Source organism: Nicotiana attenuata, unplaced genomic scaffold (genome assembly GCF_001879085.1).
Source record: "Nicotiana attenuata strain UT unplaced genomic scaffold, NIATTr2, whole genome shotgun sequence".
Taxonomy (NCBI): domain Eukaryota; kingdom Viridiplantae; phylum Streptophyta; class Magnoliopsida; order Solanales; family Solanaceae; genus Nicotiana; species Nicotiana attenuata.
This window is the reverse complement of record NW_017673504.1, coordinates 15,831-29,016: the sequence shown is the minus strand read 5'-3', so window position 1 is coordinate 29,016 and position 13,186 is coordinate 15,831. Positions and strand designations below refer to the sequence as shown.

The window sequence follows — 13,186 nt, the reverse complement described above, 5'->3', positions numbered from 1 at the left end:
AAGAAAGTAGATGACGCTTTATCTTCTTGCAACTTCCAGGAACTAACAGGTACCGAAACTTTGTAGTTTGTACGCACTATATAAGCAGATTTTCGACGCCCATCAAAATTCAGTTGTCAATAGAGAAAACTTTTTTGGCGTGTTGAAGAAGCAAAGAGAGAGAAATGGAGTCTTTCACATCGCTCTTCAATTCGCAATCGGCGTCGTCTCGCAATCGCTGGAGTTACGATTCTCTTAAGAACTTCCGCCAGATCTCTCCCTTTGTTCAAACTCATCTCAAAAAGGTTAGTATCCGTAACATTTCGACATATTTTCGGCTATGCTTTGCGAATGTAGAAATTGGAACAAGAAATTTGTCTATCTGGTTATTATGTTGAATTTATTTGACGAATTTGAATCAAAATTATTTGTTGAGAACGGCCTGGATTATGTTTTTTTTTTAAAGTTTTTAGCCTAGATACCGAAGCAAATTAGGTTTTAAAAAATTAGGAGAATTTTGTCGAACTTTGATGCTTGTTAAATTGTGTTAAGGTATCATCTCAAAAAGGTTAGTATCAGTAAAATATCGTCGTAATAATGCTATTTTTGCAACAATCTCAACTTGTTGTTTTTGGCTTTATTAGAGCTTTGAATTGGCTATGTTTTGCGAATGTAGAAACTGGAACAAGGAATTTGTTTATCTGGTTATTATAATGTTGAATTCAATTAATTTTCCTTGCGCTTCTATCGGATTATTAATTATTTGCTGACAATGGTTAGAATTGTGGCTTTTTTAATTTCTTTGTCCTAAAGCAAAGCAAATTAGGTTTAAAAAATTGGAGAATTTTATGGAAGTTTAATGCTTGTTGAATTGTGTTAAGGCCTTATCTAAAAGTAGTTAGAGATGAGACATTTTTATGTATTTATTCACGTGCGACTTTGATTCATTTTATTGGCCAAGTATAGTTGGTGAGAGTCGAATCGGGATGGAGGCATGCTTGATACCATTAATTGTGTGAACCGCCTCATCCGAAACTCCTGAGGGCTTTGGTCTAGTAGTAAGAGCATAGAAAATGATGTGTGTGTTAAAAGTACACGTCATGAGTTTGACTGCAGAAAAAAGCATGTATTTAAGTGCAGAAGGGGAGAGGGGCGGCTCCATTATTCATCAGTTTCAGACCATGTGTGTCCTCGGTAGATTTCTCGGTTACCAAAAATAATAATTCATTTTTAGTGCTTGCGGCACTCTTCTTCTTGCTTTACATGAGAATAGTTATAGTTAAAGCAGGATGTTTCATTTCGTCTCAGTACTAGAGGTTTTAGGTTTGTCAAGGGACTTTTTCATGCTAATTTAAGAGATCATTCTACTTGGCATTGAACTGTGTCGATGTGGCAGAAATTTGATGGAATCTACCCATTATTCTCTTTTTTCCTGTTTTTCTGGTCTTGGATTGTACCGTAAGGTTTTAGTATTGCTTCAGAATGTTATCCTGATCATCATTTCTATCTTGATTGTAGGTCTACCTTTCATTATGCTGTGCTTTAATTGCTTCGGCTGCTGGAGCTTACCTTCACATTCTTTGGAACATCGGTGGCTTACTTACGACGCTGGGATGCGTGGGAAGCATAGTGTGGCTGATGGCGACACCTCTGTATGAAGAGGTACTCTTTAAGTATTTTTCCTGATAGAGCTTTTCATTTGCTCCTCTGCCTCACATGTGTGATTCTCCGCTTTGTGTGTTCATCTGATTTTAACTTGATATATGTGTTAATTGTGGTGATCAGCAAAAGAGGATAGCACTTCTGATGGCAGCTGCACTGTTTAAAGGAGCATCTATTGGTCCACTGATTGAATTGGCTATTGACTTTGACCCAAGGTTTGTGGTCCTCCATCATTTTATCGATTTAGGTAGTTCATGTTTTAAAGAATTGCCACTGTTTCTAGCACGTAGCCTTAGTTTTTTCGCACTAAAGCTAATGTTTTATTTTGGTTTGGAAGTGGAACCACTATAACATTTGCTGTTAGCTTTAGAACATGACTTATAAATTTGGAATAATTATTTTGAAATTCATTGCTCTGTTACTTCAAGCTTGATGTTTTAGATTAGCTTTTTGTTGTGGAAATACAAAAGCACACTAAAAGTTTCCCAATGTTCCGAGGAAAAGTTTAATGTACAAATAAGCAACAAAAATTGAATGAGGAATGATATGTCTGAAGGTCTGGAATTTAATCAAGTTTTGGCTGGGCTGTGTGAGCCTGGATTCGCCTGCTCTGTTAAGATGATATTATCTCATATTCTAATACTAATTTTCTATCTCCATTCTGAGTAGCTTTTGCTTGCATGCTTGTGTATCTGGTTGTTGAGAATTAGTATTTCCTGGGACTGACTAGTTAACAGCTTCACAATCTTAAATGTTAACAATGTGTTTCTGATGCTTACATTTCTTGTATTGCAGCATTGTGATCGGTGCTTTTGTTGGTTGTGCTGTGGCTTTTGGTTGCTTCTCAGCTGCTGCCATGGTGGCAAGGCGCAGAGAGTACTTGTATCTTGGAGGTCTTCTTTCATCTGGTCTCTCTATCCTTTTCTGGTTGCACTTCACGTCCTCCATTTTTGGTGGTTCTATGGCCCTATTCAAGTTCGAGGTATGAACGCAACGTTCTTTTTGTTGTCTCATAGCATTCTTAACTTGGTAGGGAACTCTGAAGGAGACTATGTTTGGCTCTTACTGTCTGTTTCCTCGCAGGTTTATTTTGGGCTCTTGGTGTTTGTTGGCTATATCATTTTTGACACCCAAGATATAATTGAGAAGGCACACCTTGGGGATTTGGACTACGTGAAGCATGCTCTGACCCTCTTTACAGATTTTATTGCTGTTTTTGTGCGAATTTTAATCATAATGGTGAGCAATTATTTCAATCAGTTTATTCTGCAAAGTGTTGTCCCACCTGCCCTTTTTATGTATTGGCCAACACACTGACTCTTCCTTTTTTTCCCAGTTGAAGAATGCATCCGACAAGGAAGAGAAGAAGAAGAAGAGGAGAAACTAATGCATAAGCGGTTATTCAAAGACTCTGTAACTCTAGAATCTGGCATTTTCTTGTCCATAAACTTCTGTAGACCTTCGACAAGTATGTTGTTATTAGTTTGGTAACGCCTCAGATTAAGCTGTGAGGCTCTGTTGTGCTGCATGCCAATGTGGTTATGGTGGTACATAGATGGTTTTGTTTCCGAAGCATAACATCAAATAACATACATGTTTACACTATATCGATAACCTATCAGTTTACTTCTTATTTCTGCTCCCTTTTGCTGTGTTAGGTTGTTGGTGATTGTATAGTTGATTTTCCGTTAATGTTACACCATCTTCTTTCTTAACGTTGAATTTCTCATATTGATGGGAGAAATGAGAATTCATACCGTCGCCCCAACTTGTTTAAGATTGAGGCGCAATTGTTATGACCACTTTTGTCCTTCAACATGGGAAATTTTTACCCTAAGCCATGGGTTGGATGTGGTTTTAACAGGGCTTATTAGTTATATTCTATGCCCAAGAAGCTGGAGATGAGGAAATGCCTGCCTTGTCTCTAAGGTAAAACTTTTACTTCTATATCATCAGTAGCAGTTAAAAAGGAATATTAATGGTTTCAATTTTCAGTATTTTATGAGGAGACTTCAAGAAATTTTGATTACTCTAATCTTTTGTTATCCTTTCCCTTGTCTTATATTTTCTTCATTGTCTCATGTTATGGACCATTTAGAAAAATAAAAATATTACCTTTCTGTCTACTATACATATCTATGTATTTAGCTTCAAATTTCTTGTTTTGGTCATTCAAAAGGAAAGACAGAAGTTTAGCACGACCTTAAGACAACATTTACCATGAATATGAAATCATATTCTAAAAGACTACAGATCACAAACAAAAAACCTTGTATTCTTCCCGCATACCTCTTGTATTTTTTGTGAATTATTTCTTTTAGAACGAGGTGCAAAAATGAATAAATCCAACAAAAAGCTGATAGATAACATAATTGGAAGCAGGAATAGATTTCTTATTTTATCCTATATTTGTTGATTAAAATGATTGAAAAGGCTATGAGGGATAATCTCTTAAACAGTACCAAGGGTCGTGATGGGATATATAAAAAAATTCTTTCTTTAATTAGAAGTCTCGAGTTTGAGCCCCGAGTATCGAAAAAATTCTACTAATAGGGAGTCCTTCCCCTTTAATGAGAAAAAAAAAAATAGCCAGATTTACAACTGTTAATTGAAAAATGGCTATAGTTATCGACCCACTTTTTCATGTAAAGATAAAATCTGAACAATAACACCTTTAGAAATTTGGAAATATAGCACTAGAGTTCGAATTTTTTACATATGAGCTTCTAGCATATTGTGTTGGAGTTCCAACAGAATATGCGGGAAGTTTATATGCAGGAGCTCCATAATCCAACATATTAGGCTGGAACTTTCCGTGTGCTGGAGTTCCAACATAATATGCTGGAAGCTTATACAGAGGAGCTTCATAATCCCGCATATTATGCTGGAACTTTCCGTGTTTCAGCAAAACAGTAGTTATTTTTTAATATTGCAAACACTGACTATTTTTCAATTACCAGTTCGAAAATTGGCTAGCCCGTGCTATTTTCATCGTTTAATGGGTCTTGTGTGACGTGAATCCGGATTAGTCTGTGCTCCAATTTCAGTACCGAACACTTAGTGGAAACCTAAAAAAAAAAAAGAAGATAATCCTTCAACAAATATCAAGATAAGAAGGGAGGAGAGAATTTTATCAAAGCACCTCTCATCACCATTTTTTTTTTCGTTCTCTATCTTTTACTTTTATGTACATAACGTGGGACCAAAATTATTATTCACGTTAGTCATTTATAATATTGCTAAAAAGGCAAAAAAATGTTGAACATAGCAAACTTGCAGTCTCTTCTATGTTTGTCTTCCATTTAAACAATACTTTTATTAAAATCTTGTACTGTGTATAGTTATTACAAGTCTTTTAGCATAATATTCTCTTGGTATCATGTAAGACAGGACAAAGTATGTGTCTATTAGTTTGCAAATCTTTATCAGTCCCCACCATAACCTAATGTTTTTATCGTTTTTTAATCTCAATTTCCTATTTAGCAATCCACTAATTAAGAAATTAAGCACTTGCTTTAGCTTAATCACTTAACATGGTCATCTTTGTACTAATTTGGTTTTTCTACAGATTTCCTTCTGTAAAATTATTTATCCACTCAGTATCAAAATAGCAAATTAATTTTAACAGTTAAAAATTAAGCAGTAAATACACATTAATTAACCATCGTTAAGTGTTTTTACGCAAGACAAATGTCTTCTATAAACAACGAGTGGAGAGAACTAATTATTTCCTCCGGTCTATTTTAAGTGTTTTTTTGATATTTTTTTGTGATTTACAATATTAAAAAGGAATTAACTTTTTTTTTTCAAAGTTGACCTTGGAGAAAAGAATATTGAATATCTGTTATATTTTCAATGAATAAATTAAAGAGGTACTAAATATTAATATAATCAATTTTATTATTAATTAATATTAAAAAGTAAATTTCTCAATACGTAAGAAAACAACTACAAAATCAAGTAAAGTGGACCGGACGTAGTACTATCTATCAGTGTGTGATGAAAATGTGAGTTTAACAAATAGAAAACCAACAATGCCACGTCCAAATCGAGTCTTCTATGACCCCATTCCATTGGACTACATATAATAAGGAGCTTATTCCAAAGCTCATACCCAGTAATAGTCGAGTCATCCTTTTTTCTTTTTCTTTTTTTGTTGGAAAAACACATAATAATTGAAAGGCGAAATACATAAACGACCCCTTAAAGTTGTCTTCAATGATCAAATTTGATACTTCAAGTGGCTAGGTTGGGCGAGCGTGTGGGAAGGGTTCAGATGTTTTTTCTTTTTGTTTTAATCAAAATTACACATGTCACTTTTTAATTGGTTCATTAGGCAAGTGTAATTCACGCGTATGGTCTGCTGCACTCGGGTATTTACGTGACATACTTAATAGCCACTTGAGGTGTCAAAATGGTAAAGGGATCAGTTGAAGTGTTTGTTTGATCTGTTGAGGACAACTTTAAGGGGCCGTTTATGTATTTCGCCTAATTGAAAAGCTAAACTAACTCTACCATGAGCATTTAGTAAAAGGGATGTTCTTTCCTCTTTTTTTTTCTTTCTGTTCATAATGGTAGTGTTCGAATCAATTTACGTGTACCTTGACTACTTATTTAGTGGTGGAGCTACATGAATTCAAGAATGATCGTTATATATCTTTCACCAGAAAATTCTATGTACATCTTTTTTTTCTTTCGTTTTCTAATATTCTATGTATATATACATCCCATCACGACCCTTAACGAAATTCTCATTTTTACCATTAATTTCACAAAATACCAAGCAACCTCCCACCGACCCAGATATCGATAAACTCTACACATCAAGATCTACCTAGGCAGATAGTAAAGAGATTTACATAATTTTATCCAGTTCATTAATTGCTTTATTAACCGCTATGTCACATCCTGATGCAAGGATCATTCTCATCTTTATTTTATCATTGCCACGCCTTAGTACTCAATAAAATATTGTATGACATAAATGATGCCATTTGTGCAGACAATGCCCATGATCCATTCATTCACCACTATTAACCACGTTCATTAGGTAAAACTAATTGTATTCTATTTCTTTCTTTTCCCCCCTTCTTTTCTTCTTTTTTCTTTTCTTTTCTTTTTCTATTTCACAAATGTACTGTCTTTAGTAATATGACTTCTCATTACGAAGCCGCATCGAAAAAAAAGAGTATATAATCGAAATGCTGTAAATGTAATATAATGGAAAAATCCGATGCTAATATATTATAATTCTTTTATTTTATATCCGATGTTTAGCACCCACATTTGAATTCGATTAAAATTTAGATTTGTGACGGAAAATCTCAGGTAAATCACTCCCTAACAAAAGCGAATTATTACTGTTTATCCTAAAATCGGATAACAATTAAATTTATACGCGGTTTTAAGGACATGTGATATAACTTGGTACAAATTAAGAAGAATAAATTAGTATTGAAATTGACAATAAAAGAGCAACTGCAAATCACACAAATTGAATAGCCTTGGCCCTCGAGTTTAGTCGCCCTTGAACGAAAAGATGTTTCAACTGGCTTATGAACAAAATAACAAGATAATGAAAGCTAGAAAATGACATTATATTGCTTTGTATTGCATGAATATGATGCCTTTTACATATGATCAGACCCCCTTTATATAGTAAGGGGAGTTCTACTCTTGATACAATTCTATGGGGTAAGAAATCTCATATTTAGCTAATTAATCGGCCTCTTCTTGATACGTGCCGGGATTTCCGCCATGATCCTCGTCCGCTTGTGGATATTTCGGCTTTCCGTTATTTGGCTCGGTAAGCTCCCTCGACCTCACTCGATTTCTATCTTGCTCGGTCTCGATCTTGGCCGATCTCGGTCTTGATTTGTCTTTGGGTCTTGAGATCGGTGATCTAACTTTGCACCATGGTTCGATATAACACGAGGTTGAACCTTGGCATATCATGTTCCAGTCTTGAAGGGCAAGCCCGGTTTTGACAGTATACAGATAGTCTCCTCGTTTCTCGGAGAGAAGATGACTTAGAAACGATATGAATTTTCGAGATCCGTCTCGATGGGACATGACGTAAGCGACAAACGTCACTGATACACTCGATCATGACGTAAGCAACAACTCGAAACGTCCTGTCGGTCCAGTTACCAAGGTATTAAATGCCTTTCAGTTGCTGGTCGGCCACCATGAGTTCTTATTCGTCAACGGCAAGCTATAAGTACTGCAATCTCCCTCTATTTCAGACTTTACGTTCAAAACTTCTCCTATTATTGCTTCTCTTCAAAATCTCTTTGCTTTGCAATTCTCGCACCCAAATTCCTTGAAATTTTAGCAGACCGCATACCATCCTAATTCCTTTTTCTTCTACGATGGCGAAAACTTCTAAGACTGTGACGCAAAAGGAGGCTGCCTCTTCATCATGGCCCGCCAGCGACGGGGCTGCGACGGAGTATCCCCTTGAGGATTTCTTTCTGGGAGGGTGCCCTACTGTTGCTGATTTTAAGATTAAAAAGACCTCATCGGTACCGGGTCAATGTGAACCGGTCTCGAGGTATATATGCACAATTATCGATGACCTCCTTGCCAAGGTTAAAGAGGATTGCAACTGGGTCGATAAACATGTGGTGGTACCTTCGCCTGAGGAATCGATCACTACTCACGTGGAGGGTTTCCTAAGTGTTTACACTTATCCCTTCATGTTGGGTCGCTTAGACCCTGTCATCGTCGCCTTCTGCAAGAGGTACGACGTGACCCTTGGCCAGATCCATCCTTCCTTCTAGAGAATAGTGATTCTCCTCCGATTCTTCGTAAGCAAAATCAAGGGATGTCCTTTCACCCTCGATCACCTTATGCGCCTTTACAGTCCCCGACTTTATCGAGGAGAGCTGATCAAGCTTGCTCGCCGGGCCAATAAGTCCCCATCCTCAAGCACAGATGAGGCTCGTGACCGAGGTTGGATGGGCCGATTTGTCCGAATAAGGACTTCGGACCTGATCCCTGCTGAAGACATGCCGTTTCCCGAGAAATGGAACACGAATCGTGAGTAGTACTTTGCCTTGAATGTTCAATTTTGTTGTTTTACTTCTTATCTTCTTTCCTCATCTATGTTTTTGGTATTGTAGCTGCGGCCCATGTGCCGGAAGTAGTTCCCGAACTCAAGCAATGGGTCGAGGGCCTGGTGTTGCAGAAACCATACTCCGAGCGTGCTTGGATGGAGTTATCGAAGGGTCGGTGGGAGGCCCGCAATCATGGTAATTTTCTTTCTTAGAACGGTTATCGTTTGGGCTTCTTCTCGAGCTTACTCGTATTTTTTTCCTTTGTAGGCCTCGGGAAGGATGTTGTAATGAGGCCCCTATCTGGTGGCGAAGAAGTCCTTCCCCGACCACCTGCTTCGAAGCAGGCCAAAGAGAAGAAAAGGAAAGGGGCTCCGAGTTCCCCGGTCTCGGAAAAAAAGAAATCAACGAAGAGGCCGCGCAAGCCCCGGGGAGAAACCGGTGCTATGTCCTCGGAATCAATCCACCGATTAAGGGATGAGTCCGAAGAAGAAGAAGAGGAAGATAAATCCAAACTGGTGGCCCGCGTACGGGCTGGTATCACCGTACAAAAAGTTTTCGAACCGGCGGGCGCTGAAGTTGAAACATCCCGACATGAGAAGGTCGGTGAGAGAGCTCTTGCTGAAGCTTTCGAACCCATTCTGCCCTAAGTTAGAGGGGTCGAGAGAGAAACCGGGGGCGATGGTTCTCGAGCTGCGGAAAGTGCCCCGATAGACAAACTCGGAGCGATCGACATCAGCGGGTATGTTGAGTCCTCAAGGGGTGACTAATATCCATGGCTTCTTGGATGGGGTTGATGCCGCTGCATTGGAAGACTTCACCGGGCTCAGTGACCTGCCGGTGCCAAGTAAAGAGCCGTTGTCGGGTGTTACCGGGTCTTCATTGAGCCCAAAGCTGGTGGATCGATTCTCGGCCCCAAGTGTTAATCCTGACTGAAGACGGTCAATAGCTTTTTCTATCCCAGAGGATGCTCGGGTTTTCTCTGCCCCCGTGGGGGTCGCTAATTACCTTCGGTGTTTAGTGACCGAAGAAGATCAGGCGGTGATGGAAGAGGTGGAAACCCCCTGCCTATTCAATGAAGCCCAACAAGCATTTAATCGGGTAAATTCTCGCGTCTTTTCTTCTCATATATTCTAACTTTTAAATTTGTAAATAACATCTTCCTTATGCTTGTAGGCTTCGATGCTGCATCACGAGGATTTCTTCCGATATCGGGAGGAATTAACTCATCACGGGGCCAAGGTCCGGGACCTCACTAAGAAAAGTGACACTTAAAAGCTTCTCAGTGAGAAGCTTTAGGCCGATCATGTAACGGCTCGGGATGAGCATGCCGAGATGGCCGAAAAGGTATTCCGAATACTTCACGATAGTGAAGATGAATTGGAGATAATGACTAACGATCCGATTCTGCAGGTTCGGCAGAGGCTTGAACAGATCGGGGAGCTTCAGAAACAAGTATATACAATTCGAGCTGAGGCTGAGGAGTTCAAGAAAAATATGGACATTTTAGCCTTGAAAAGGGAAAATACAACTAGAGTCGGCCGAGATCCAGCTCCGAGCTGCAAGAGAGAAGTCCTCGGTGTAGGCCAAGATAATGGAGGAGCTTCAGTCCCAATTAGAAAACTTGGCCAATGAGCTCGAGGCGGCTAAATCTGAGGTGGTCGTGGCCAACACCAAAGTCGATGCTAGAGTGGCCCAATATAAGGTCGATGTCGAGGCCATACAGGAGCAGGCCAAAAGCATGGTGGATCGTGCAAAGTGGAAAGCTTAAAGGGAAACCCTTGAGGGAGTCCATGCTCAGGGCTTCGATATACTGGCTGAACTCGAGAATGCCAAAGCAGAGGAAACCAGGGCTCGAAAGCTGTCCTTTCTCGAGGAAGACTTGGATAGTTTAAGTGAGTCTGAAGGCGGGGAAGATCCCGAGGGTGGAGATGTTGCCTCTGATGAAGACCAGGCCACTTAGGCCTTTATATTTTTTGCTTTTCTTTTGCATCTTTTTTTGGACATTTCGGCCATTGTAAATTTTTTCGAATTAAGCCATTTTGGCTTCTGTAAAAGACTATTGTGTAAATATATACAAGGCTTTCTTTTCCCTTTTGGCTTTCGAATATTGTTTTGCTTTATTACTTGTATTCACAAAGGTTGGAATAAAATAGCTTAGGTTGTGTCAGTTCTAACAATCCTGCCTTTACATTATTTTGTTTTTGAGTCATCTTGGAGGTTTGAGGTTACCGGGAACCTTCTCCCGAAGTAAGTAACTCAAACCGTAGTTTGCCGAGGGTAGCCTTTAAAACCGATTATGAAAATTTTGAAGTCTTATTTTTTGTTACAGTTCTCGGACGTCTCCGAGCCGTGTTAATACGGCCGTAGCCTTTTAATTCGGGAATAGTCCGGTGAGCTTGCTTTCCCGAGTTATCCAGGATTGCCTAAGACAATAGTCCCCGAGTGGGTATGACCGTGGCCTTTAAAATTCGTGGGTTGTCTGAGAGGTCTTGTGCCCCCGATAATTAATAGTTTGATCTGTTCGAGTTTGTTTTTGGATGACAGTCCCCGAGTGTGGGGGTGATCAACCGAACTCTAATTATAATCGGCCTTTGAGCTTGTTTCCTTAAGAGATCGAAAGCACAGAATTGTAAAGTGGAATATTTTCTAAGACATAAGATAATTACAGGGAAAGTATGGTTAAATTTGCGTACATGTTTTATGCCAGGGCTCGAGCAACCTATGTGGGCATGGTTCATTTGACCGTTTGGCCCTTACAACAAATCTTACCTATTAAGACTCTTCTATTACGAAGTAATTTCCCCGCAAAAAGTTGACATCCGGGGGGTAATGCCCCCTAGTATTCGAGGTTGATTGTAGAGGAACCTCGGATACTGTTAGTGCTGTCTTTGACACCGATTCATTATCGGCCTTCAATTCTAAGTTAGCACGATCCATTGTTTCCTCGTTAAAAACCTTGCCGAAAAACCCAATTGGGACAAAAACTTTTCAAGGGAAAAAAAACGCAACACGTGCTTTCATACCTAAAGGCTTCGTGTTGCTCCTTGTCGATCACCTGCAATTGTTAGTCCAAAATTAGAAAGAATTGAAATGGGGTCATACCTTAGCAGTAATATCATTTAAGATGAGTTACGTTTGGTATTTGTTCCCCATTTATCATTCCGAGCTTATAGGACCCTTTCCTTGTGATCTCGAGAATCTGGTATGGCCCTTCCCAGTTTGGACCCAATTTCCCTTGGTTTGGATTCCGGGTGTTTAATATGACCTTCCTTAGTACTAAGTCCCCGACATTGAAGTATCGAAGGTTGGCCCTTCGATTGTAATACCTTTCGATCCGTTGCTTTTGAGTGGCCAATCGAACAAGGGAAGTTTCACGCCTTTTATCCAACAACTCCAGGCTTGTATTAATGGCCTCGTCATTCGATTCCTTCGTTGCATATCGGAATCTGATATTCAGCTCCCCGACTTCGATCGGTATTAGAGCTTCGGCGCCATAAACCAAATAGAACGGGGTAGCCCCAATACTGGTCTTTGAAATTGTGCGATATGCCCAAAGAACTTCGTGCAGGATCTCTTTCCATTTTCCCTTAGCATCAGTTAAAATTTTCTTAAGGTTTTGGATTATGATTTTGTTGGTCGATTCGACTTGTCCGTTCCCACTAGGGTGATAAGGTGTTGACAAGATCCTTTTGATCTTATGGTCTTCGAGAAATTTGGTCACTTTACTACCAATAAAATGTTTTCTGTTGTCACATGCAATTTCAGATGGTATCCCGAACCGACATATGATGTGGTCCCAAATGAAGTCGATGACTTTCTTCTCCCTGGCCTTCTCGTATGCCTGTGCTTCAATCCACTTAGAGAAATAGTCAGTCATAAATAAGATAAATTGAGCCTTACCTGATGCCGATGGAGGAGGGCCGACGATGTCCATCCCCCACTTCATAAACGGTCACGGCGATAAAACCAAATGCAGCAGCTCCCCGTGTTGATGAATCATCAGAGCATGTCTTTGGCACTTATCACATTTTTGCAAGAACTCCTTCGCATCTTTTTCCATATCAACCTAGTAATAGCCAGCTCTGAATACCTTTCGAACCAATGATTCGGTACCGGAGTGGTTCCCGCATGTGCCTTCGTGGACTTCCCTCAAAACGTACTCGGTATCTCCCGGTCCCAGACATATTGCTAGTGAACCATCAAACATTCTCCTGAGCAAGGTTCTGTCCTCGGACAAACTGGCCTTTGTACGTAGGGCCCTCGATTCCTCTGGATCTGAGGAAAGTTTCCCGGTCTTCAAATACTCTATGTATTTATTTCTCTAATCCCAAGTTAAGTTTGTGGTGTTTATTTTAGCATGACCTTCCTCTACTACCGACCTCATGAGCTGTACGACTGCCCCCGAGTTGAGCTCTAAGTTCGCAAGGGCATTGGCCTCACTATTTTGATCTCGAGGCACGTGCTGCAAAGTCCACTCTTTGAACCGA

General features: G+C 39.6%; 1 protein-coding gene across 1 annotated transcript; it reads left to right on the top strand.

Annotated features, from left to right (window-relative positions):
• The first annotated feature begins 57 nt into the window (after positions 1 to 57).
• On the top strand, positions 58 to 3,284 carry LOC109216563 (bax inhibitor 1-like). Its single transcript, XM_019380726.1, has 6 exons — positions 58 to 284; positions 1,498 to 1,641; positions 1,765 to 1,856; positions 2,437 to 2,623; positions 2,725 to 2,880; positions 2,978 to 3,284. The coding sequence occupies exons 1-6, from the start codon at positions 165 to 167 to the stop codon at positions 3,026 to 3,028; spliced, it is 750 nt and encodes a 249-aa protein (XP_019236271.1). The 5' UTR covers positions 58 to 164; the 3' UTR covers positions 3,029 to 3,284.
• The last annotated feature ends 9,902 nt before the right edge of the window (positions 3,285 to 13,186 follow it).

Bases quoted from the DNA above. Each gene is read 5' to 3' on its own strand.
- LOC109216563 (XM_019380726.1), top strand. From the start codon at position 165: ATGGAGTCTTTCACATCGCTCTTCAATTCGCAATCGGCGTCGTCTCGC. The intron at 285-1,497 runs GTTAGTATCCGT...TCTTGATTGTAG, and splicing joins TTCAAACTCATCTCAAAAAG to GTCTACCTTTCATTATGCTG. The intron at 1,857-2,436 runs GTTTGTGGTCCT...CTTGTATTGCAG, and splicing joins GCTATTGACTTTGACCCAAG to CATTGTGATCGGTGCTTTTG.